Raw genomic sequence first — 25,519 nt, forward strand, 5'->3', positions numbered from 1 at the left:
CTGTTTGGTCTTGAACTGGTCTGGGATTTGAATTTCACTCTTACAACCTGAACTGCGACCAAACCAACTTGTTTCATATAATCTAGTTGACACAGTTAAATCAATACTTCAAGTGCAGTACAGAAACCAGGACAAGGAGGGAGACCCCAATTCACAGAGTGGTGAGGGTTTGGAATGGACTACCTAGTCATGTTGAGGCAGAATCACTGGGATCCTTTCAGACCCCACTTGACACAGTTCTGAGATCAATCAGCTGCTAGGAACCGGACAAGCTAAACGGGTCAAATGGCCTCCTCTCATTTGTAACTGTTCATATGAAGTCAGCCGGTGCAAGCCCTGAATCAGATTTTTTTCTGCACTATGTGAGGATCCAGTTCTTTACTATTTTCACACCTCACAACTTCATGAAATGTATTATGATGAAACCCATTGGTTAAAGTTACTAACCTGCCTCCATTCATTGACAAAGAATATCCTATAGGAATCATTTCCATATTTTCCAATGCCGTGCAATTCGATGGGATACTTCCATTGCTTAGTCAGGTATTCATCTGTAAGGCACAGCACATTTACAACTATAGCCGACAGAATCTTTCCACAAGCGCTCCGGGGGGCCTCTGAAGAACGATGGTTTGTCAAAACAGAAGTTTTAACAGGTAAAACGCAATTTGTTTTTCTTCAACATCAAGATATATAATTGAGCAATTTGGTAAAGTTTAAATGTATCCAGAACTTATCAAAATGTAAGGTTCAGACTTTTACTGACGACAGCACTAAAAACCACTTGATTAGCACTAATCTGGACATTCCAAGGTAAATAAATAATGATTACAGAGATGGAAATAAGACTCATTGCACAAGCTCAGATGTTTCTTATTTACTCAAAGTAAAACCAGGATTGGATCAAACTGCTATGCAATGTGAATCTTATTTCCATCCCTGAACTAGCATTGATTATTGTCAGCCGAAACAACTAATTGATCATTCTGATTTATTTATTATTGCTTAAAATCGATCACTAAGATAACTGGTGGAATACTACAGCTCTATAGTAAAGTACATGCATTAGAGATTTAGAGTTTAGGGTTCCATTTAAAACAGGCACTGTTCATTCTTCAAATTATCTGGATTTCAGACAGTCCCTTGGGTCCAGGTTTTCTCTAAAGTGACTGCTCAAAAAAATCTAAAAGTGTTAGTAACGTTCAGCCAATCAGAATCATCCAGCAAAAAGGTTAGTTTCACAGGTACACAACAGAACTACAAGAAACCAAGTACACAAACATCCCTCTTCACTGATACTGACAGCATGTTAGACAATTTGCAGTTAAAACATTTTAAGCACACCTATCGTGTGTCCTAGACCTCTTAATTGATGCAGCAACTGGCTTTATTAGCTTAATTAGGACTTAACAGTTTTTGCACTCTAAAGATTTAAAGCATGGATGCGAAACTTGAGTACGTGAAAGCAAGTTAATAACCAGATTAACATTTACACTCAAGTTTCATCCTAACACCAAATAACAAAACCTGAAACGTGACCTCTATGTCTGTGAAAATGCTATTGAAGATTACAAATGTAGGTAATGAAGCATGCCAGTGATGTAAGGATATCTATAAATAAACTCTCTGAAAATGTCACCATTACTTTAGCTCTCAGTTCATTCAGACCCAAAGGCTTCAGCAGCTCTGCTATCTCTCTCCAGTTGGTGCTACGAGCCACTTCAGGGGATGGGTAGTGATCAAGGAACTGCCACAGAACTGGGATTGCCATCTTACCTGAAATAACAACACAACAAATACAAATATGAACCCTTTGAAGTAATCTACAGCTATGGTCAACCATTTTGCATCACCTTATAGAATTAACACATTTTGCTTAATAAAGTCAAACCTGCTGAACAGTTGTGTTAATATACTGAATTACACATACATAACAAAAAACTGACATTTTAAAATCTAACATGAAATACCTTCCGGTAGACGTTTGGGATATAATTTTGTAGTTTCTTTGATTGCATGATGTTAAACAATAGTTCAAAATTATAGTTTATTTTTTAAATTATTATTATTATTTTTTAATGGTCTCAATCCTAAAATTCTATGTGATGCAAAAACTTTTGACCATAGCTGTAGTCACACTGATGCCCAAAGAATTGGTGCATTATATGTATTAGCGCTGGTTTTACTGAGGAAAATGGTATCAATCAGAAGTTTACAAGGATCATGGAAAAGCATTTCTTGTACCAGATTAAATGGAGAACGAGGCGGGGTCCATTTCCTGAAAGCTTTGCGTCTGGGTGGGCTTGGAGCTAAACAAAAAGAAAAAAACACTTGACTCAGAAAAAAACCCTTTATAAACTGAAGGTTCATTTCGTGGAATCTCTTTACTGTCAGATTACCTTCTTTGGTGGATTTGCTGCAGAATTAGAGGCTTTTCTTTCTTCTCTCCATTTCTGTTTTCAGACTAAACTCCCCTGCTGAAGAAAAGAAAGTGACCTGATATATTACATGCATATAAAGTGGAACATACTGCTCCAAAGCTTCTTTGGAAAATGTGTCAATACGGCCTGGGCCCAAATGAAATTTCTGGCATACTTTAATGTTTTATGCGAGTTAATAATTGGCGTTCATAAAAATACTCTTTTCTGGTGCATTGCACTTGAAATCTGTATTACAGGGAACCTGGCTTTATTGTGGTTCCATGCGTCAGCCTGTCCTGTTCTAACAGAAACCTCCACACTAAAAGGGATCTTTGTTATTGAAGGAGGACATCTTTAGAGCAGGACCCATAGCACCCATCTAAAAGCCAGGATGCCCCGATGCAACTGAAGGAGCTGCGAATTAGTAAATGGAAAATCTTCATCCAGTATTTCTCTAACAGACAGTTTCACAGATCCCGATTAGCGTTAATCTTGAGCCCCTTTCACACTGGCATGCTCTACCCGGGTAGAGACCCGATGTCATGTGGGTCGACTACACGATTTGACACTGCTTTTGATAAAGCAGGGTCGACCTGGGTGATAGAAGTAAATACACAATGTGCGTATCGATGCCCCGGAAGCAGCTTGTTACAGACGCTTCCATCCAAGCTTCTCTGGATTGAACCACAGGCCCAAATGTTGATTACAGCAAATGTTTCTTCATCCCTGCTGCAATGTGGCTCACTGTGTGTCTCAATCAACAAAAATATGGACTAACAGAATAAACAGAAATGTACTTTGCAGAAGAGAAACCTTCACGCAGACGTAGCTGTTTTTTTTTTTTTTGCTGGCTCATGAACGGCAGTCAATCATTTTGTCTCGCTCGACCAGGGTCAAAGCGTGTCGACCCACATCCTGAGATGGGTCACTGCAACCAGGGTCAACCCCAGTAAGACCCAGGAACGTGGTTTCACACTAATTATTCAAATATTGTTTTATATATATATATATATATATATATATATATATATATATATATATATATATATATATATATATATATATATATCCTTTTTGATGTTTCTGGAGTAGCTTGTTCTCCTCATCACCCCAGCTTCACCATCATGGACCACCTTCTTCTCTTGCTGCGTGGCTGAGATTTTCCTTGCCGTCTTTCTCAGCCCATCACCCGAACCTGTCCTGCCCAGCCTTCCCCTTAGCTTCCTTGAAGGAGTTTTGTTTGACGCAGAGTGTCTACGTTTAATCTTTGTGCACAAATTTACATCGGCTCCGCTTTCAGGGAAAACCTCATAGCCTTCCACGTAAGCCGGAGAAAACGTTGAAGCCAGTTCACTGAAAACACAACTTTCAGACCCTCCCTCCGGTACACACAGGGCAACTTCTTCGGTTTTCTCAGCAATGTCACTTTCAAGTCTTTATTAGAAGGTCTGCTATCTTTTCTTGCAGGGTTTGGTAAGACATTACTGTGAACTCAAAATCTGCTGCTGTTAGTTTAACCTGTTGAATGCTTTGAAGATAGACCTGAAGTACAGCCCTGGACTTGAACTTCCTTCCTTGTGGACTAACGGAAATAAAACATTCATTTTACAAAACTAGAACCAGACAGCTAAGTTAATTCAAGGTTGACTAAACACTCAAATTAGTTGTCAGTTTTGGAACAGGAACTCGTTAACTAATGACTGATGTAAATACTTTTTTTCACTTTGATTTACTCATTAAACTGAAGACCACATTCTTTCCTGTCAATGACCAATCATCTGCTTCCCCTAATGACTGGCATGCTTTAAGCCAGTAGCATGCTTTGTCCAAGAAAGATACTGCTGGGGTGAAATGACCACTGCAGTAAACCAGTAACAGACTTCCTGGAAGCCATGGCCATTTCTTTATCCTAGAGCAGCACAGATATCAAGTTTCAGTATAAGACAATAAAAGCATTTTAATTAGCTAGCCTGGAATAGTCTTTCTGTAAAACACCACAGGCTTAAAGCATTTATAAAAATCCAATGCTTGTTCATTTTCCAGTACCTGATTGATCCCATAAATTTATCAACACTGCTTGAGTCTCCCAATGACTTTGCAGCCTATCTGACCATGTAAGCATCGTACTTTCCTGCAGTTCTGCCAGACTTCCTCTGCCTCACCACCTTCACCCATCCCAGGGGGGCTTCCGGGCAGCGGTTAGCTTCTCCACTGGAGGACTTGCTGCTGTGACCGTCTTCATGTCCAGGATCTGAATTCACACCTTCCTGTTTCGGTTTTAAGGCAACCATCTCTGTTTTTTCTTTCCCCTGGATCATTCTTTCCTCTGTGCTAGAATTACATGCAAAGCACAATGGTTAGTACTATAAACAGAGAGGGGGCAAAACCCTACCTCTCCCATTAGCAACTTGGCACAGGTCCCTTATCATTTTGGTCTCTGAGTTTCCAGCCAACATATTACTAGGAACACACCTGTACATTACACCACTACATCTGCAAATAATTCCACAGCATTTGTATAAAACAAGCTATATATCTCTATTAAATCATATCTGTCGTTTTTGTTTTAAATAAGGGGGGGGGGGGGTACATGTATTTTATTATGTTACACATTGTAATCTCTTCCTTAAGCAGTCACAAATAACCGCATTGCTAATGAGGTTAGTGTCTGCCCTACCACTAGCTGCTGCTGCACAAAAGTTTTTTTGCTTGACAATGCATTCGCTATTTTTTACACATGTATCGCACTAATTTAGTAGGAAGTTACAATAAAGACAGTGATAACATCGTGTAACAATTTTTTTTTTTTGTTCCTGGGTAGTAAGTGTTATTTCCTAATTGCTTATGCCTCAAAAGTATAGAAAATGGCTATTATTCCCCACAAACTTTATTTGCTGTATTTACAGTATAATCGTAAATCTCGAAAAACTACTCACTTCTAAATCTGTTGTAGTCATTTTTGTATTACTTTAGTATAAATACATGTTAATTTGGATTCATATGTTGTTTTTTTCTGACTTTATGTGAACGAAAAGACACACACTTGTCCGTTTTCCCATTGGAAATAGTGATATTTTGAAATATCACTGTCCTGGTCACAAAAGCAAAGTTTGTGGGGAATAATAGCCATTTGCTATACTTTTGAGGCATAAGCAATTAGGAAACAACACTTACTACCCAGGAAAAAAAAATTGTGTTACATAGTGTAATCTAATATGTAATAATTTCAGCTAACTATAACATGTTATTCTATATTTTACCATAGCAAGTACTGTACGTTTTATTTTATTTATTTATTTTTTTCATATAAGTGTTTGTGTGCACTGTTTGTTGTCTGTTTTGCAATCATTTCTAATTTCTCACCTGGCTATGCCACTTTTGCGTCCATTGACAATGCATTGTGCACCTCCATTAATCGTTTCAGGAAACAAACCAGATTCGGTACCTTCCCGAACTATTTCAAACAGTACGACATAATCGGTAGCTTTGGTCTTGGTCTAGTCTGCTTATCTGAACATTGGTATTATACGCACCCTCACCACAGTTTGAAACTGCACAAGCAGTTCCACAAATTGCGCATGACACAACCCGAAGAGCCTGTTGCGCATGCTCCCTACGGTTTTAGACTGTGTTGTGTAAATACCGTATCCTCAAATCGAGGTAGCAGCAGAGCACCAACAGGGATCGTTATTGTATAATTTACTCATCCAAAATGAGATCTGTGCCCACCTGGATAGATAAAGTCCACGACAGAGACAAAGTAGAGCAATGGTAAGTCGAATGTGCTTGATAAATTGTAGTTTTATCAAACAGGCCTGGTGCTGTTTTGTTGCTCTCGATCGTTGATCGTGGCTAGCAACGGTGGTTACCAATGTAAACTATCTGAGTGTGGGCTGCAATATAGATAAACTGTGAAACGCACATTACAAAAAACATTCGTTGTTTATTTGGTTTTAAAATGTAAACTGTAAATCTGAGGTGAATGTTTAGAATAAACGCCACTTCTGTGCAATATTTGTAGTCGAGTAAGTGACAGAATTGCTTCTAATTTTCGTAGTTCTTCGTCGCCATTGCTGTCTTGTTAAGAACATTTAGAATGTATTTGTGTATCTGCATTAAGAATATGCCATCAACATAACAAAAAAAGGAACCCAGTCGCTTATTTTTTAATTATGCTTATCAACAGCTCGAAAAGGCGTATTTATAATAGGTGGTGTTTGACTTGTCTAGTTCTAAAAAGATGGATTTGTATACATACATTTTTAATAAAATCTGATTACATACACATGAACAATCAATAAAAGAAAGCGTTATTTATAAATGAGCTGGGGGCAGTGCAGTCACACAGACTGTTGTGTAGTAAGTAATGCTTTCCTTTTTCACAGCGTGAATGACCTAGCGTTCAAGCCTGATGGAACACAGCTAATTGTTGCTGCTGGGAACCGAGTTTTGGTATGATTTCTTCAAAACGCTCGGTTAAAATGAAGTGACACTGAATGTATGTAAACACGGTGGATATGACTTTTAACAAAGTTTTTTCTAGGTTTACGACACATCAGATGGAACCCTTATTCAGCCACTAAAGGGACATAAAGAAACAGTATATTGTGTGGACTATGCCAAAGATGGTGAGTTTTAGTTATAGCTAGTCTGAACATACAGTACCGTTGTAGACCGCAGTTTGGTGATGTGGCTGATTTCTGTTTTCTTTAGGGAAGCGTTTTGCTTCAGGATCAGCTGACAAGAGCATCATTATATGGACATCTAAACTGGAAGGCATCTTGAGATATACGTGTGTGGAACATCTCAGCTTGATCTTGCCTGTGTGATAGGAAGAATAAATCAGTTTTCAATCACAATAATACTTTGTGTGTTGGTGTTACAAAGCTTGGAATTAAACCCAGTGTTTAATCCATAAAACAAAATTACATTCCTTAATAAATTTATCATAATGAGTAAATAGTTAATTAGGCGTGTTGTTAACAGAAAACACAATGGTTCTTCATGGGTAATGCAAATAATGTACTAATGAATAAACACAAACAACTCAGGAATATTGTGTTTATGTCTTCCCTCACTGATTTATTTTCGTTGTGTTACAAACTTAGAACCATAGTGTGCCCTTAGTCCTTAGCTAGTACTTAGAGACCAGTGTTGTATTAAGTTATTTGAATGGTAGCTTTATTATTAACTGCTTCTTTCAAAATGCATTAAAAAAAAAAAAAAAATCAAATTTTGATTTTGTATTGTTTCATTAACAGGTGCTGTAATAAGTTGGCATGATTTTTGTTTTCATTTCCTTCGTAGACATAATGATTCAATTCAGTGTCTTGCATATAACCCAGTTACACACCTGCTGGCGTCATGCTCCTCCAGTGACTTTGGTAGGTTTAGCTTTCTTCCAGTGTGCAGTGTGGCTGGATAGGGTGTGTGTGTAATGGGGAGGAGTGCAAGCCAAGCCTTTAAAAATGTTCTTACCTCTTTTGAGGATCATAACATTATCACTAGTCCCCTCATTGTTGTGCAGGAGTTAATTGTGTTGATCTCTGCGGAACTTCACACTAAAGTTATAAAACCTGGCTGTCTGTATAAATACGTTATTTCATAGACTATGCATTTTGAGACAGCCCAGTTAGTTTTCATTCCTAAAGGTAATTTTAGCTTTGCAAGTAAGGAATGGCCTTGCTATTACTTACCACAATGAAGGTTATACCTGACACCTGCAAACTCTATTTTGGATATGCTTTATATAGGGATTGCATTTTGCAGGAAAAGTTGTTACTGTTATTTTTTTTTTTTTTTTTTTTTTTTAATCTGTTGTACATGTGTTATATAGGTTGCCTGCTGTTGCTGGGACCTTCTTGAAAGCAAATTGTGTTATTCACATAGTGTGGGAATTCAGTACATAAATAACAACCTAGTAAACTTCTTTTCCAGGTTTATGGAAACCAGAAAAGAAATCAGTTGCCAAGCACAAAATCAACAGTAAAATCACCTGCTGCGGGTAAGGCAAAAATATCTACCTTTATACTGTAGCATCAGTGTTGCTAGAGCTATTACAAGAACCTGAGCTTTGGATTTCACTGTGCTGCTGAACACCAGCATTTCATAAGAAGAAAAATCAAACCAGTGTTACCAATGTATTTGTGACATAAAATATAGCAACATCGCCAAAAATGAAGGGTTTGATGATATCCGCTAAAAGAGAAGTCAGGTTTAAAAATCTCTGTTATTCAGCATCAGCAACCTGTCTAGGAAACCCATTCCATACCTTCACCAGTCTGCATAAAGAAGTGTCTCCTACCCTCTGTCCTAAGTCTATTTCCAGCTAATTTCCAACGGTGGCCACTTCTGCCCATCTTCGTAGCTCATGTCCTGTGGTAATGTGGTGACCACGGTGTGGTCTTACCTGTGCACTGTATAGCCTCTTGATTTGTACTCCCCATTTCTGACTCTACCCAAGTATTCTGTTTCATTTTTTATTACTTCCCCACGCTGTCTGGTTGCTGACAGCGATGAATTTATTACGCCACCAAGGTATTTCTCTTGGTGGCTCAGCTTTAACTCAGTACCACCCATTGGGTGTTTGGATTGTATGTTTTTGTGACCAGCTTGTAACACTTTACTTCACTTGTGACAGTCCTCATAGGCCATTAGCCTAGTTTTGTCACCAAAGTAATGTTTTAAAAAATGTTCTTTGATTTTCCAGGTGGACCAATGATGGGCAGTACCTTGCTATCGGCATGATGAATGGAGTTGTGAGCATCAGGAATAAGAACGGAGAGGAGAAGGTGAAAATCGAACGCCCTGGAGGTGCTCTGTCCCCCATCTGGTCCATTGCCTGGAACCCATCAAAGTATGTTAGGAAAGACGCCCATTAACACAATTGCACAATTTGTACACTTTAGCATAGCAGGAGTGTAACCATGCCAGAGTCGGCATTGCATTGAGATCATTGTACTGTAGCTAATAAGTGATTGCAGGTAGCAAAATCATTACATTAATTTTCCACGCCATGCACGTCCATTCACTTTTCACTATACAGTTTTTACTCTGAAGACACTGCTAAGGGTGACATGACCTAGGAGTATAACAAATGTTGTGTTTTAAAATTAAAATACATTTTTGTATATGCTGAAAAAAAAAAGTGTCTGATTGATGAAGTTATTTTGTTAGCTACAGCCGTTTTAACATATTCTCAAGTAATTTAGGACCTGGTTAGAAAAATATATATCTGGATGAGCGCTTATGTAGAATAGTCCAGATCTGCAGATTTCCTAGCAGTAGTTGGTCCTTGCAGTAGGTGGAGGAGCATGTACAGTACAGTGATGAGTAGTACAGGTGATGAGGAGGAGGATGAAGAAATGTTGCTGGAGGGCAGTAGTCAGGAGATCCCTTGCTTGTGGGGCAGCGCATACTCCAGTAAGGGCAGTGAGGAGGACTGTGAGGAACAGGAGGAGGAGGAAGAGGGCGTTGACCAAAGCAATCTGTGAGTGCAGGTTACTGAGGTAGGGAAGTCGACAGACAGCGTTACAGTCGCTGATGTTATGTAATTCTGCTTTGGATTACTCTCCTGTTTGGCCTGAGCATATTTGTAATGCTGTGCAAAAGGAACTGTAGATGAGTCCAAGGGTTGTGGTAATGTAAAATATGTTGGGATTCTAACACGGAACCAGTTGCTTCTTCCAATTTCCCGTATTTTTTTCCTGTAGTGTTAACAAACCATCAAATTGAACTTACGACTCGTATGAATGCTACATTACACCTGAGCAATTTGAGAATAGTGCTGGTTTAAATATGAATCTATTTTTTTAATCTAACTTCTGCTTTTAATGCAGATTGATGGCCTTGTTAAAAGACTAATTTAAACTGATTTAATTCATGCAGAGATGAACACAATGACATCCTGGCAGTGGCAGACTGGGGGCAGAAGCTGTCGTTCTACCAGCTTAGTGGAAAACAGGTACATCTTAAACTACTGAATAAATCAAGCAGGCATTCATGATAGCTTGTATCTTTTTCATGTTATTTTTCAGAGGTTGGATATCATTTTATTCCCATCTCCTGTCTTTCTTATGTTGCCCCTCACCAGCGCTTCCTTAATTCAGAGGATTAGATTAAATCAGGCTTTTTCTCTGCCTTGTGACTATAAGTCAGTAATAAACTACTGAGTGAAGCTCTATCCCTGAGCTATTAATATCGACACCATTTCACACGATTAGTCCATTCAGAGGAATGGAAGTCAGATTATCAGTTAACTGATAAAGAGAATGGATATTTGATACCTTATGTCTTGTCTTCACAGTAACCACACACATGTTTTACCATTAAACAAAATAATAAATAAACCTAAAATCCTATAGAAAATATCAACATATATTGGATAATAATATGTATACTCTAAAAATGTGTTTGCACTAGCTTGCACCATTTTCTCTGCTCTGAGAAAATGGTATTTATAGGAACCGCATACAGTAGCTGTACTTGTGTTGTTGCTTTTTTTTATACATTGGATGGCCCATTATTTCCCATTTAGTTTTAATCTAACTTCTGCTGTTTATATATATATATATATATATATATATATATATATATATATATATATATATATATATATATATATATATATATATATATATATATATATATATATATATATATATATATATCACACACACACACACATACAGTGCCTATAGCCTATAGAAAATCTATACCCCCTTGAACTTTTTTCATATTTTGTTGTCAGTGCCTCAGCGTTTGATGCATTTAATAAGGATTTTTTTTTTCCCACTTATCTACGCACCATACTCCACACTGTTAAGGCAGCAATTACAGCTGTGTGTCTGTTGGGATAGGTCTCTACCAACTTTGCACACCTAGATTTGGCAATATCTGTCTGTTCTTTACAAAACTGTTCAAGCTCTGTCAAGTTCCTTGGGGAGCGTTGATGGACAGCAATCTTCAAGTCATGCCACAATTTTTTGATTGGATTTAGGTCGGGGCTCTGACTGGGCCACTCAAGGACATTTACCTTTTTGTTCATTAGCCACTCCAGAGTAGCTTTGGCTGCGTGCTTTGGGTCGTTGTCAAGCTGAAAGGTGAACTTCCATCCCAGTTTCACCTTTCTTGCAGAGGGCAGCAGGTTTTCGTCAAGGACTTGTACTTTGCTCCATTCATTTTCCCCGCTATCCTGACAAGTGCCCCAGTTCTGTCAATGAGAAACATCCCCATAACATGATGCTGCCACCACCATGCTTCATAGTAGGGATGGTGTTATTTGGGTGATGCGCAGTGTTGGGTTTGCGCCAAACAGAACGCTTTGCATTTAGGCCAGAAAGTTCCATTTTAGTTTTGTCAGACCACAAAACTTTTTGCCACATGGCTACAGAATCTGTGGTATTTTTTTTTTTTTTTTTTTGAGTACTTCAAACAGGATTCAAGGTGGGCTTTCTTGAGTAATGGCTTCCTTCTTGCCACTCTACCATACAGGCCAGATTTGTGGTGCTTGGGATATTGTTGACATATGCACATTTTGACCAGTCTTGGCCATAAAAGCCTGTAACTCTTGCAAAGTTGCCGTTCGCCTCTTGGTAGCCTCTCTGATCAGTCTCCTTCTTGCTCGATCATCCAGTTTGGAGGGACGGACTGATCTAGACAGGGTCTTGGTGATGCCATTCACCTTTCACTTCTTAATTATCGTCTTGACCATGCTCCAAGGGATATTCAACCTCTGATCTGTGCCTTTTAGCAACTTTGTCCAGGAGCCTTGGTGCTCATGGTTGAGTCTTTGCTTTGAACTGCACTACCCAGCAGAGGGAACTTACAGGAACTGCTGAATTTATCCTGAAATCATGTGAATCACTACAATTTAACACTGGTGGAGGCCACCTAACCTGGTGTGTGATTTTGAAGGCGATTGGTTACACCTGAGCTAATTTAGGATTGCTATTACAAGGGGGGTGGACACTTATCCAACCAAGTTATTTCAGTTTTTATTTAATTAATTTTCTACACATTTTTAGAATATTTTTTTCACTTGGAAGTTTTGGGGTAGGATGTGTAGATAAATGAATAAAAAAAACAAAAAAAAAAAACACATTTTCATTTCAGGCTATAAGGCAACAAAAGGTGAAAATTTTGAAATGGGGTATAGACTATCCATAGGCACATATATCACAGATCTAATTTCAAGGACTATGTGTTCCACCATACTTTTTTATCGCTAGTTCTGTTACATAAAGTTTGTTTTGCATTTTACAAGGGTGCAAATTAGGTGTTCAAGGCTTCGTGAAAATGGCCCTTAGTGTTATCTGTTGTGGGAAGCAAATATGTTTTTTAAAATTTCAGATCGGAAAAGACAGAACTCTGAATTATGACCCTTGCTGTGTCAGCTACTTCTCGAAAGGGGAATATGTTGTGATGGGCGGCTCAAATAATCAGGTTTCGCTTTATACCAAAGACGGGGTTCGTCTCGGCACCATTGGAGATCAGAATTCCTGGGTCTGGTCGTGTAAGGTGAAACCAAACTCTAGCTACGTGGTAGGTGATACATCATGATGTAAATTGTAAGCATATCTGTGTTTATTAAATATGAAAATGAGTATATTAAAACTGAGCTTAATGAAAATGTTGCCTCTTTTTTACAGGTGGTAGGCTGCCAGGATGGGACCCTTGCTTTTTACCAGCTGGTCTTTAGTACTGTCCATGGTCTGTATAAAGATCGCTATGCCTATAGGGACAGCATGACAGATGTCATTGTCCAGCATCTCATCACTGAACAGAAGGGTGGGTGAATGCGTTTTCTGCAGACTTTTATTCTACTTCTACAGGGTTATTCAGAATCCATGCAAACTTACTAAAATGTTGCAAAAATAGCATGATAATCAATGAATACGGTAAAGTTTCAAAGTCTAAAAACTGTAAAATAGGAAAACAAAATCCTAAATCTATTAAACGTAGATTGACTACCTTAGAGTCACAGAATGCATTCAAGCATTTCATTTTCAATTCCACAACTTTTGTCTAAGGGGAACATGACATTGCATCTTAATGACTATTAAGAAGATGCAGGGGGTTAGAACATCATTTTAACAGTTTGCCCACGAGGACTTTTCATTTGTTGAATCTTTTTCAGTGAGAATCAAATGCAGAGAACTGGTAAAGAAAATTGCTATCTACAAAAACAGACTTGCAATCCAGCTACCAGAGAAAATCCTGATTTATGAACTGTATTCCGACGACTCTTCAGACATGCATTACCGCGTGAAAGAGAAGATCTGCAAGAAATTCGAGTGCAACCTACTGGTTGTGTGTTCACGGCATATCATCTTGTGCCAGGTTAGTGGATTGCACTATAGGCAACATGGCATCACACCCAAAAACATGATTGACTTAAACTGAAGGCATTCCAGTCTACATGGAGGCTAAACAGTGAGCTGTTGACGGGATGCTGGTCTCTGCTTAGTTCTTCCAGAGTTACGTTTAAACACATTTAGACTGTAACCAATCTCCATGCTCTGTTTTTCCAGGAAAAAAGACTGCAGTGTTTGTCCTTTAGTAGTGTAAAAGAGAAGGAGTGGCTAATGGAGTCATTGATTCGGTACATAAAGGTGATTGGTGGATCTCCTGGAAGGGAAGGACTTCTGGTTGGCTTGAAGAATGGCGCGGTAAGTATCTACATTAACGATATATAATTAACGATTTATATAAGGTCATAGTGGAAGATAGGAAATATTTAACACCTGCATTAAATATAACACAAGGCTGAAAAAAAGGAGAAACATCAAAGTACTGAGCTGCATATGGTGCTGGTACGCATGCGTTGGTGTGTGTAATATATATATATTATATATATATATATATATATATATAATATATATATATATATAATATATATATTATATATTTATACAGATATTCTATATTATCAGTACTTATTCTTTTTATCAATTAATGTGAGAAATTAAACAACCTAATTCTTTTAAATTAATCCAGTTACCAATGTTATGCAAAAATATATCAGGAATTAGTGATACAGACTTGTCATCAGTTTAATGTTAGTTTACAGTTTTGGATTTTCTGAAGACATTAAAAAAAAAAAAAACGTTTAATGAAATCACTTGTCATTTAATGTTTCTTTTAGTATTTCGAAATACTGTACTATTATTCTTGTAACCACTACTTGTTTACTGTAAAAGGGAATTGCAAAAAAATAAATAAGTGAAATCAAACCCTTTTAGTAATCTGATATAAAATTATTTGAGATGGTTTTGATTGATCTTGTTTGTGTGTCCTAAATGTATGTAGATTCTGAAGATATTTGTGGACAACCCCTTTGCGATCACCCTGCTGAAGCAGGCAACCTCAGTGCGCTGCCTGGACATGAGCTCCTCGCGCAGCAAGCTGGCTGTGGTGGACGAGCATAACACCTGCCTTGTGTATGACATCCACACCAAGGAGCTGCTCTTCCAGGTCCAGTTTAACCTCATGAATCTGGCTCAGAAACATGACTCATCAGTAAAGGATTCCTCAGCAAGGAAATCATTAGAAACCAAATAGTTCCAATGTCAAGTGATTTCAGAAATGTGGACTTGAAAGCTAATCTGAAAACTTTGGATCCCAGTGATTTAGCACCAACATCGTGGCTTGGCAAACCATTCCATACACTCCTTTTGTATCTCAGTATACATCAGTTAATAAAGAACCACCCCAGCTCAATGAACTTATTGATGAAGCTTGATAAGCACATTCCTTAGGAGATTCTAGTGACATATGGAGGCGCCTTGCATTTGTACATTTACGTACTGTGGATGCAGGTCTACTTTTCAATTAAACAGTTTCTAAATTTGTATTAACAGCCATGTTGCTGACTTTGCCTCTATGATCCCCTGCGGGTGATGAAGTCTCCTGCTAAGTGTATATAGCACACTACACAGATTTATCCACATATCTGAAAAAATGCTTATTCAATTGTCATGGAACTTGGTATTCACATTATTTAAGATAGTTATTAACAGTATAAGATTCAGAAGATACAGGGAGGTCTGTCTGTCTGCCAGTAAGTCTATCCATGTGAATGTCATATTGATGCATTTATCTGGAGAACTGCTTCTCCAATTCATGACTTATTTTTAACATTAATCATATTCTTATTCTATGCTATTATGAATATACTGTTGACATGTCATAGTCATCAGTTTTTTCATCGTACTGATAGCTTGAATTTTGTAATCTATAGCCGAGGCAGGGGATGTATGTTATCTAACCTATTATCTAATGATACAGTATAATAGATAACATTGAGCTCCTTAAGGGATATTGGTTAGTGTGTTTCATCAAGAGTTGAGTTTAAACATATTTGGAATGTAACCCATCTTCGTGATCTGTTTTTCCAGGAAGAGTCGTTTAACCGTGTGAATGAGAGGGAGTGGTATACTATACTGATGGCTCTAGATTTTTTTTTTATTTACAGCCATGGTGGGGGGGCGTGTGTTATCCGTCCTATGAAAACGAGCAAGCTTTGACAGTTGTTTCACTTGCTCTTCCCGCAGGAACCGAATGCGAACAGCGTGGCATGGAATACCCAATGTGAGGACATGCTGTGTTTCTCAGGCAACGGATACCTGAACATCAAAGCCAGTAACTTTCCAGTTCACCAGCAGAAACTCCAGGGCTTTGTGGTGGGGTACAATGGCTCCAAGATCTTCTGCTTGCATGTCTACGCAATGTCAGCAGTAGAGGTCCCCCAGGTAATTAACACCAATGTTGGTTCTCATGGAGAAAACAAACAACAGGACTGAATATCCAAGATAAAGGGACGCTTGATTTAACAGTGAACATCCTAATGGACAGAATGCTTTATATTGCCTAAGATGCCTGACTGTAGGCTTGGTCTCGCTAATAGGGACACTTAGTGGACTGGTATTTAAACTGAGTTTTGCTTTGCTTATTTTAACTATTTAAATACTCTGTTCAGACAGATTATTTTTTTTAAGTGTTAGTTAGGTGGATATAGGTGTCGTTATTTAAGAAACTGTAGTATTGGGGCTCCCTAGTGGCACATCCAGTAAAAGTGCTCTGCGTGAGTGCAGGATGGGCCCTATATCCTGGACGTCGCCGGTTCGAGTCTGGGCTATTCCACAGCCGACCGTTCCCAGGAGTTCCCAGGAGGCAGCCCTCAATTGGCCGAGCGTCGCCGGGGGCGGGGAGGGTCTAGGTCGGCCAGAGTGTCCTCTGCTCACCGTGCACCAGCGACCCCTGTCTGGCCAGGTGCCTGTGGGCTTGCCTGTTAGCTGCACGGGAGCTACATTGTCCTCCCATGCTGTAGCTCCTGGGTGGCTGCATGGTGAATCCACAGTGTGTAAAGAAGCGGTCGGCTGACTGCACACTTTTCGGAGGAAACGTCTTCGCCGCTCCCGAGTCAACACGGGTGGTAGCGGTGAGCTGAGCCTAAATAATAATTGGCCATTTCAAATTGGGAGAAAATAAAAATTAATAGTCAAACAACTAAATTAAAAAAAAAAAAAAAGAAACCATATTATTTTGGAGGTTGGCATAGGACTGGAATGGGACATGATTTTAACTTAAAGTTATTGTAAAAGTAAAAAAAGAAAGCTCATTTTTTATATATATTGTGAACGATTGCGCCACTTTCAGAATTCGTTGCCCCTTTAAGACCAGACCCAGGACACGGAAATGGATTTTTAAACTGCTGACGCGCACTTTTTAATAAACACAAATGAATATAAACAAAACAGAAACAAACAGAAATAAACACCTAGCTCTCCTTTAGAGCTCTAACTAAACATAAACTGGTTCCTAACTACTCAAAGGACAGCTAAGCCGTTTACCTGTCACACCAAAACTTAAAGTTACGCTGGCTTCTCTCAGCACTTCACCTTCAATACGACTAGACACACACGCAGTCGGGCTCTTCACTCAGCAGCCCCTAGCACTCTGGCTGCCTCTTAAATACCCTGCGCCTGGCTCTAATTTGCAATTACCACCAGGTTCAGGGGATTAACTAAACAATAAAAACAATTAACAATTACAAAAACCCTTAGCCCAATCACCCAACAGTGCATTCTCACAAGGTTTTAGCAGGGAGGAATTTTAACCCCCTCCCTGCTATCTATACTATATATATATATATATATATATATATATATATATATATATATATATATATATATATATATATATATATATATATATATATATATATATATATATATATATATATATATATGTATATATGTATGTATGTATGTATGTATGTATATATATATATATATATATATATATATATATATATATATATATATATATATATATATATATATATATGTACACACACACACTATAATCATGTGACACATACCAAGGATGACTTGTTTTATCAGGCTGACAGATTTATGTGTTACTTTGCAAACAATAGTAACCAACAGTAGATATCCATTAGAACAGTGTACATTTAATATGAGCACAATAAAAAGTTAACATCAAACCTAAATGTTTCCCTCGCCACCAGTCTGCTCCCATGTACCAGTACCTGGAGAGGAAAATGTATAAAGAAGCCTATCAGATAGCATGTCTAGGAGTGACTGACAGTGACTGGAGAGAACTGGCAATGGAGGCCCTGGAAGGACTGGATTTCGAAACTGCAAAGAAGGTACCCCTGAAACACTGCCGTGCCATCAGCCTGTCCATAGACTTCTACACCTCCATTCAAGAGTCAACTTGGATTTTTAGCATCATTTATTGTGCAGGAAGGTGTTATTGTAGTCCACCACTAAATGGCATGCAGTACCCATGATTTATATTGTTAAACTGAAGTGTGCAAAATTCAACTTCGAAATTTCACTTCATAGCAATGGGGGTTACTCGTGATGCTACACCTACCCTGTTTATTCACTTTTGGTTGATATAACGAGGGACTTGTCAAGTGAACAAGTTATACACTGACTGCTGTATAATATTTTAACCTCATCTGAGGTCATGGCTAGTGAATCTAATATTCTACATGCTAATACAGTAGTTGGTCATTTTCTATTCTAAAATGTATCTTAGAAAAGGACGTGGGATTCAGCTATTAAAGTGTTACAGAACATCCTGCAGGGTTTAAAATAAACACATCACGTTACCTTTGCTGTTTCCTGCGTTATCCGTATCACAGAGTTATAATTTTAAACATGTTGCTGATATTTTTAATCACATGGGTCATAAATCAACTGGGCAATACATTTTAAAATATTTACTTGGGTGTATTTGCAAAAGAAAAAGAAATTCTTCCAAGGATCGCAGTGTATCCAGTTCACGCTCCCCCTGCAACAATGCTGGTTTTCTGTTCCCCCTACACTCTACTCATTTCACTTGTTTCAGGAGGGAGCATAAACTGGATACTCTACAGTGCTTCTAAGAAAAAATCCTTTTCACCTGGCAAATGTTCGCTGATAAAAGTTTTAAAAAAGTAATGACCTTGTGTATTTACCTATGATGTGTAAATAAAGAAATAACAAAACTATCAGTAATATGTTAAAAAAATCAATTGCTGCGATCTGGACAGCCCAGGATACAGCAAAGGTAGACTAATTTGCTTCTTACTGCGGAGGGTTCTGTTACGCTTTCAATATCTGCTACTTAGCCACCAATTGTGTATTGGAGTTGATGAAGTAGAATTTCATAGTGCATTTCTAATACAAATCTGTCAACCAACTGACTGCTTTTCCACATGCTTTTTTTTTTAACAGGCATTTATCCGAATTCGCGATCTGCGCTACTTGGAGCTTATCAACAGTATTGAGGTGAGGGTTTCAGAACAGACAACAGGGGTGTTTGCCTAACATGACATATCACACCATTGCATGCTCGCAAATGATTTTGCTCATAGATCTAGTCATTGTAATTCTGTCCCATACATACAATACAGTATGTGCAAGCATGCATACTTATAAGTCAGATTTGATTGATTATGTTTCATGAATATATAAGCGTTCCATGCAGATCTCAAAATCATTATTAGGTAACATGTAGGATTTTTTTTATGAGAATGTTTTTGATGGGCTCTCTGGTAACCTTGGTTGGGCAGATATGAGATTATTGGATTATTATTTAACTGGAACTGGAATTACTACAGTGTTGTAGTATGTATGGGTCCCCCAAACCTTTTGACAGCAATAGGAGATCGGCTGTCAGCAGGGTCCTGTTGTGCTTTACTTTCTTTCTTTGAAGTCTTGTCCACGTGATCCTAGTTGTGGAAATGGACTCTCTGTTGAATGTCACTGACTCACTGCCACGTTCTTAATCCTGCTCAGGAGCTGCAGGGAAAACTTCCCTGTAATTTTTTCTTTTTTTTACAAAAGAAACCAAACACACTTAACAATTAAAGAGAAGCCAACCTAATTAGCTAACTATCTTCACATATTATATAACACAACATTTTGGTACTTATTTCATTTATTTATTAAAAAAAAAGTTATGCAACACCAAATGCCCCCGTGTGATAAAGTAATCGCTCCCTTAGACTCATTAACTGGTTATACCACCTTTAGCAGAAATAACTGCAACCAACACTTCCTGTAGTTATTGATCAGTCTCTCATAGCTCCGTGGATGAATCTTGGCCCACTCCTTCATGCAGAACTGCTTCAACTCAGTGACATTTGTGGGTTTTCGAGGATAAACTGCTTGTTTCAGGTCCTGTCACAAAATCTCAATGGGGTTTAGGTCTGGACTGACTAGGTCATTCCAAAACTTTAAATTTCTTGTTCTTCAACCATTCGAATGTAGATTTGCTTGTGTGTTTCGGATCACTGTCTTGCTGCATGACCCAGCTGCATTTCAGCTTCAACTCACGGACGGATGGCCTGACATTCTCCTGTAGAATTCTCTGATATAGAGCAGAATTCATGGTTCCTTCAATGATGTTAAAGCATCCCCAAATCATGACACTGCAACCACTATGCTTGACCATTGGTATGAGGTTCTTACTGTGGAATGCAGTGTTTGGTTTTCGCCAGACATAACGGGGCCCATGTTGTCCAAAATGTTCCACTTTTGACTCATCTGTCCATAGAACATTGTTCCAGAACTCTTGAGGATCATCCAGGTGCTTTTTGGCAAACTTGATATGAGCATTCATGTTGTTCTTAGTGAGCAGTGGTTTCTGCCTTGCTACTCTGCCATGAATCCCATTTTTGCCCAGTGTCTTTCTGATGGTGAAGTCATGAACACTGACCTTAGCTGAGGCGAGAGAGGCCTGCAGATCCCTGGATGTTGTTCTAGGGTTCTTTGTGAGTTCTTGGACAATTTTACGCCTTGCTCTTGGAGAGATTTTGGCAGGTCGGCCACTCCTGGGAACATTCACTACTGTCCCAAACTTTTTCCATTTGGACAGTATGGCTCTGACTGTGGTTTGGTGGTTTTCAAGCATCAACAACTTTTTTCCAGAGGTCTTCAGGAATTTCTTTTGATCATGGCATGATGTGCCTCTAGAACCTGTGTGCTGACAACTTCACTGTGATGGTAAGGGCCAAAGTTCGTCAGATTTCTATTGGGCAGGACTAGCCCAAATCACGCTTGATTGTTAGCCAAAGTATTTAAACAGCTGACCCTAATTACCCCTTTAATTGGGTTGAGTTAACTAGGGGGGGGACAATAACTTTTTCACACCTGACGGTTGCATGTTTGATTACCTTGCACACCAAACAAATGAAAGAAGCACCAAACTTTGGTGTCATTTTTTTCTCTCAGACTCCCTCTATATACTACTACAACACACAAAAAGATCTGACCAAATTCAAAGTGAAAAATGTACAAAAATGCAGAAAATCAGACAGGGGGCAAATACTTTTTCATGGTACTGAATGTGAAAACCAAATGAACCAATCCATCCTCCTGTAAAGTTTGTTCTGAATTAACTTTGTTTGGGTTGTTTGGAAACAAACCATATGTGAAAGAGCAGATTGTGATTATTTCCTTCTTTTGCCCTTCTTTTTATTCCTCAGGAGAGGAAGAAGCGTGGAGAGACCAACAATGAGCTGTTCCTGGCAGATGTGTCTGCCTACCAGGGGAAATTTCACGAGGCAGCGAAACTCTACAAGAAGACCGGCAATGACCCTCAAGCTCTCAACATGTATACAGATCTGCGCATGTTTGAGTATGCCAAGGTGACGCATTCTACTGTTAGGGGGAATTGCTTATAGTGAAATTCAGTCTGGATTGAAATATATTGAGGTTACATGTATAACTTTCTTGGGAAGAGGTTGATCATGACTTTACTGGTATAAAAGCAGTGTTGTTTGGCGAGTTGCTTTAAAGTGTATCCAACTATTTTGTCCATTGTTGCCTTGTTCATATTTGGCAACATTACTTCATGCTTTATTCCTTAGCCAAAGGAAGCACTAATAAAGAGACACTTGTGTCCAACATTCTCAGGATTTCCTCGGCTCTGGAGACCCCAAGGACACCAAGATGTTGATTACCAAACAAGCGGACTGGGCTCAGAACATCAACGAGCCCAAAGCAGCGGCAGAGATGTACCTTTCAGCTGGGGAGCACATGAAAGCCATAGAAATCATCGGGGATAATGGCTGGGTGGATATGTAAGTTAAAGACGGAGTTAACCCTTTAGCTCCCAGCGCAGAGTATATCCGTTGAAATCACTTGGATCCTTTAAGAGCCAATTTGACAAAGTTCTGAGATCATTCAGCTACTAGAAACTGGACTAGCGTAGATGGGCCGATTGGCCTTCTCTGTTTTGTAAATGTTGTTATGTTCTGTGTTTTTTAGTGTTTCTAGAGTGTGCAGTTGACTAACTCACCAGCATCTCATGTCTGGCTCCAGTCACAGTTCAAACGAGTTTCTCAACATTCCACATCACAAAACAGCATGCAGTTTGGCACAAGTTTCTGCTCTGTTTGGGTCTGGATTATGAAACGCTAGCAGAACTATGAGACATACCATTCACAAAATTCAGGCCACTTTAGGGGGTGCCAGCAGATTTTAATAATACTGTAGCTACCAAAACAAATTGGTATATATGTTACTATGTTTAAATGGCCAATTTTGGCATTAACTAAGATAATTTGGGAATTACTATGCAGTGCACAAAGATTTGGCATTGATTGAAAGTAGGACATTTTACTTTTTTCACAACACATGGTTAGCAAATCTACAGTCAGTACTATTTTACTGTACGAGGGCCCTCCACTAATGTTCACTATTCCAGGTTGTTTGTAGTGTTTTTATCCTTTCTGCTAATGATGGTTTAGCTGTGCACTTAAAGAAATACTGTGTCAATGCTTGTGAGTCTCAAAGGTTTTTCTTTTGTTATCTGTTCACACATTGATTACGCATTGTTGCGTTCTGATTCATCACATGATTGGGTTATGCTTCCCTTTATTGCATACATCAATGTAAACACGCTTTGTCGTGCTCTGAAAAAACAGATCATTTGATAAGACTGCAGCCATTTTAGGCTTTTTGTAGAATAGTCTTTTTTTAACTGCACAGCTGGACCAGTGGATACATAAATCCAGTCTGTGCCAGCTGGCATGAAAATACATCTCAGCCTGACTGTTCCCACTGTTTTCTAGTTAGAGATTTTGATACATATCCAATTTAGTCATGGGAAAGGGGGCTTTGTGCTCAGATATGGATAACAAGGATTGCATTTCAGTCATTCTTAAAACAGATACTCAGTGTCTGAGATGGTTTTAATCATTAAAATCTTGGCTAGGGTCATCCAGACATAGTCAGTTGAATATTCTTTTACTGTGGGATGAAAAGAGATCATTCCTGTTTTCATTGTAGGTTAATTGATCAAGCGCGGAAACTGGACAAGGCAGAGCGGGAACCGTTGTCAAAGTGTGCCGCCTTCTTCAAGAAACTGCAGCACCACGGGTATGCTGCAGAGACTTACGTGAAGATGGGAGACCTCAAATCTCTAGTCCTTCTGCATGTGGAAACAAATCACTGGGATGAGGTAAGAATCCCTGCTCTGTCTTAGGACAATCACAGTTCCTTTTGCAACTCACCTTGTCCCTGGTGTTCAATCTGTCATAATGCAATAAGGCCCAAAACAATTAGCTAGGATAAACAACTGACAACACCTGCCAACCAGGACATTCCTTGTTGGAATTGTGTTCTTTTAATTTACTTTGTTGTTTTTTAGGTATGTCCTTGAACTTGTCCGACTGTGATGAAACTTGATATTCATTAGCAAAGTTGATTAGAATCCTGGAGACTAATAGTCATAACTTTGGTTTTAAGATTGGTAGGGCTATTGAAGGTTACATCTTAGCAACAGGGTGCCTCAGTTAATACACTGACAAACTGGCTGAAACTTTTGTCTAGTTGTCTCTAGTAGTTTTGGATTCTCATTCTGATTTTGAAGTTCTGGATCTTAATATCATGAAACTGTGTTGGAACTTAAGACATTCAATGCCAAACCTTTCGAATAGAAGTCTTTCTCAATGTCTACAAAAAGCGTAAAGCCACTGCAGTCTTATCAAATAATCTGCAACCCACTTGTACCCCATAATGTTTGCAACAAAAAGTTACGTTAATGTAAGCAATTAAGGTAAGCATAACCCGATCAAGCAAAGAATCGCAAGAACAATCAATTAATCTATAACTTCGTGCTTTAATAACCAATGTGAAAATCGATCACTACTAGCATGATTTTAATAATGCAGATATTGAGACTTCTAGTTGAAAAATTCATCACCGAACTTTTTTTGTTCCTCTTTATTAATACATTTCTAAAAGTTTTTTAGCACACAATGAACGTTCTTCTTCAGAATTAACCCGTTTGCAAGGGAAATGCATGTTGCTTACATAGATAGGGTTACCCGAATTCCCTAATCATTGTGCTCTCTGGTTTTGGTCAGGCCTTTGAAATTTTAGAGAAGCACCCCCAGTTCAAAGACGATGTGTATGTACCGTATGCACAGTGGCTGGCAGAGAACGACCGCTTTGAAGAAGCCCAGAAAGGTACAGCTTTTGTTATGTTATGAAAGAAACATGCAGTGAAGTGGCCGTTTGAAACCTTTTTGTACAGATCCTCAATTAAGTCACAGCTGTATTTACATGACCTCGTCTCTTCATTGCTTCTGTTGTGAAAATGTGGAATTAGAAGGGACTGTTCTATTGATAATGAAATAGTTAAAAAAGGTTGACTAAACATTTTAGGTTTATTTAGTGCATTTATCAAGCGATTAGAAATACTGCATTGCTCAGCTGTTAGGTGTGTTAAAATGTGCACTGGAACAGCATATTATAATAAACTTTCAATCTTAATGACAAATTGAAACTTTTCTATCATGGTTTCCTGTATCTATTTTTTTAACTTACTTTTTTTAAAACTAAATATGTTTTTCATTTTTGTTTTCCAAGCTCCATGTGTTTGGTTCATGTTGAGTCATGCAGCACCATACCATTGTTTATTGAGAGCTCTAACATTAAGATAAAGATGGTGTCACATCTATTTCTTTTCAAATGTTTATAGAAAAGCATCAAGTGTGACATTTTGGATCTGTATCGCCCTATTGATTTATTTATTTTTGTTCTGCAACATTTAGTATGTCCAGCAGTTTTCCAAGATTCAGAGCTGTGATTTTGTACGTGCTCTGTCCCAGGCAAGCCTGTTTTTAACATTACAAAAAAAACTGCCGTATAATAGACACAGGTGTCTTGTCCATTTCATTGGCTTCATTATTTCTTCATGCCCCAGCACCTGTCTTCTCATTGAGAATCACAGATCTGGCGTTTTACATATAGCAGTTATAATTGTATTTCTCTGTTGTTTTATAGAGTTGAAGTGGAAACCAAATCCACAATGTTAATGCAGAATGTCAAATACAAAATGTGGATTTGAGCCTCTATTTAAGACACTTTTAGCAGTCTGCAAAAGTATATTTGAACAAGAAAAAGGAAATGTTAATTAAAGGTGATGAACAATGGCTCTGGCCACCCATATAAAGGTTTACCACAGTACATGTTCACAGTAATTCCCAGGGTTGTGTTTTTTAATATGCTTTACAATGGTTACCTATGCTGTACCACGCTTTCACTATGCTTTATTAGACTTCGGTATGC

General features: G+C 38.4%; 1 protein-coding gene and 1 pseudogene across 1 annotated transcript in view; one reads left to right on the forward strand and one right to left on the reverse strand.

Annotated features, from left to right (window-relative positions):
• Positions 1-414: 414 nt before the first annotated feature.
• Positions 415-4,738, reverse strand: LOC121298408 (annotated as a pseudogene).
• Positions 4,739-6,034: 1,296 nt separating this feature from the next.
• The window catches only part of ift122 (intraflagellar transport 122 homolog (Chlamydomonas)), a 29,934-nt gene continuing 10,449 nt past the window's right edge, over positions 6,035-25,519 (forward strand). The window contains exons 1-20 of the mRNA XM_041224947.1: positions 6,035-6,191; positions 6,806-6,872; positions 6,964-7,048; positions 7,134-7,212; positions 7,728-7,804; positions 8,358-8,424; positions 9,130-9,276; positions 10,308-10,383; positions 12,771-12,962; positions 13,070-13,208; positions 13,558-13,760; positions 13,952-14,089; positions 14,730-14,894; positions 15,974-16,171; positions 17,953-18,093; positions 19,172-19,225; positions 21,427-21,588; positions 21,857-22,023; positions 23,234-23,405; positions 24,313-24,415. Of these exons, the coding sequence (XP_041080881.1) occupies positions 6,133-6,191; positions 6,806-6,872; positions 6,964-7,048; positions 7,134-7,212; positions 7,728-7,804; positions 8,358-8,424; positions 9,130-9,276; positions 10,308-10,383; positions 12,771-12,962; positions 13,070-13,208; positions 13,558-13,760; positions 13,952-14,089; positions 14,730-14,894; positions 15,974-16,171; positions 17,953-18,093; positions 19,172-19,225; positions 21,427-21,588; positions 21,857-22,023; positions 23,234-23,405; positions 24,313-24,415 (2,491 nt within the window). The 5' untranslated portion in view covers positions 6,035-6,132. The remainder of the gene's footprint in view (positions 6,192-6,805; positions 6,873-6,963; positions 7,049-7,133; positions 7,213-7,727; positions 7,805-8,357; positions 8,425-9,129; positions 9,277-10,307; positions 10,384-12,770; positions 12,963-13,069; positions 13,209-13,557; positions 13,761-13,951; positions 14,090-14,729; positions 14,895-15,973; positions 16,172-17,952; positions 18,094-19,171; positions 19,226-21,426; positions 21,589-21,856; positions 22,024-23,233; positions 23,406-24,312; positions 24,416-25,519) is intronic.

This window comes from Polyodon spathula, chromosome 23, assembly GCF_017654505.1.
Source record: "Polyodon spathula isolate WHYD16114869_AA chromosome 23, ASM1765450v1, whole genome shotgun sequence".
In the NCBI taxonomy this organism is placed as follows: domain Eukaryota; kingdom Metazoa; phylum Chordata; class Actinopteri; order Acipenseriformes; family Polyodontidae; genus Polyodon; species Polyodon spathula.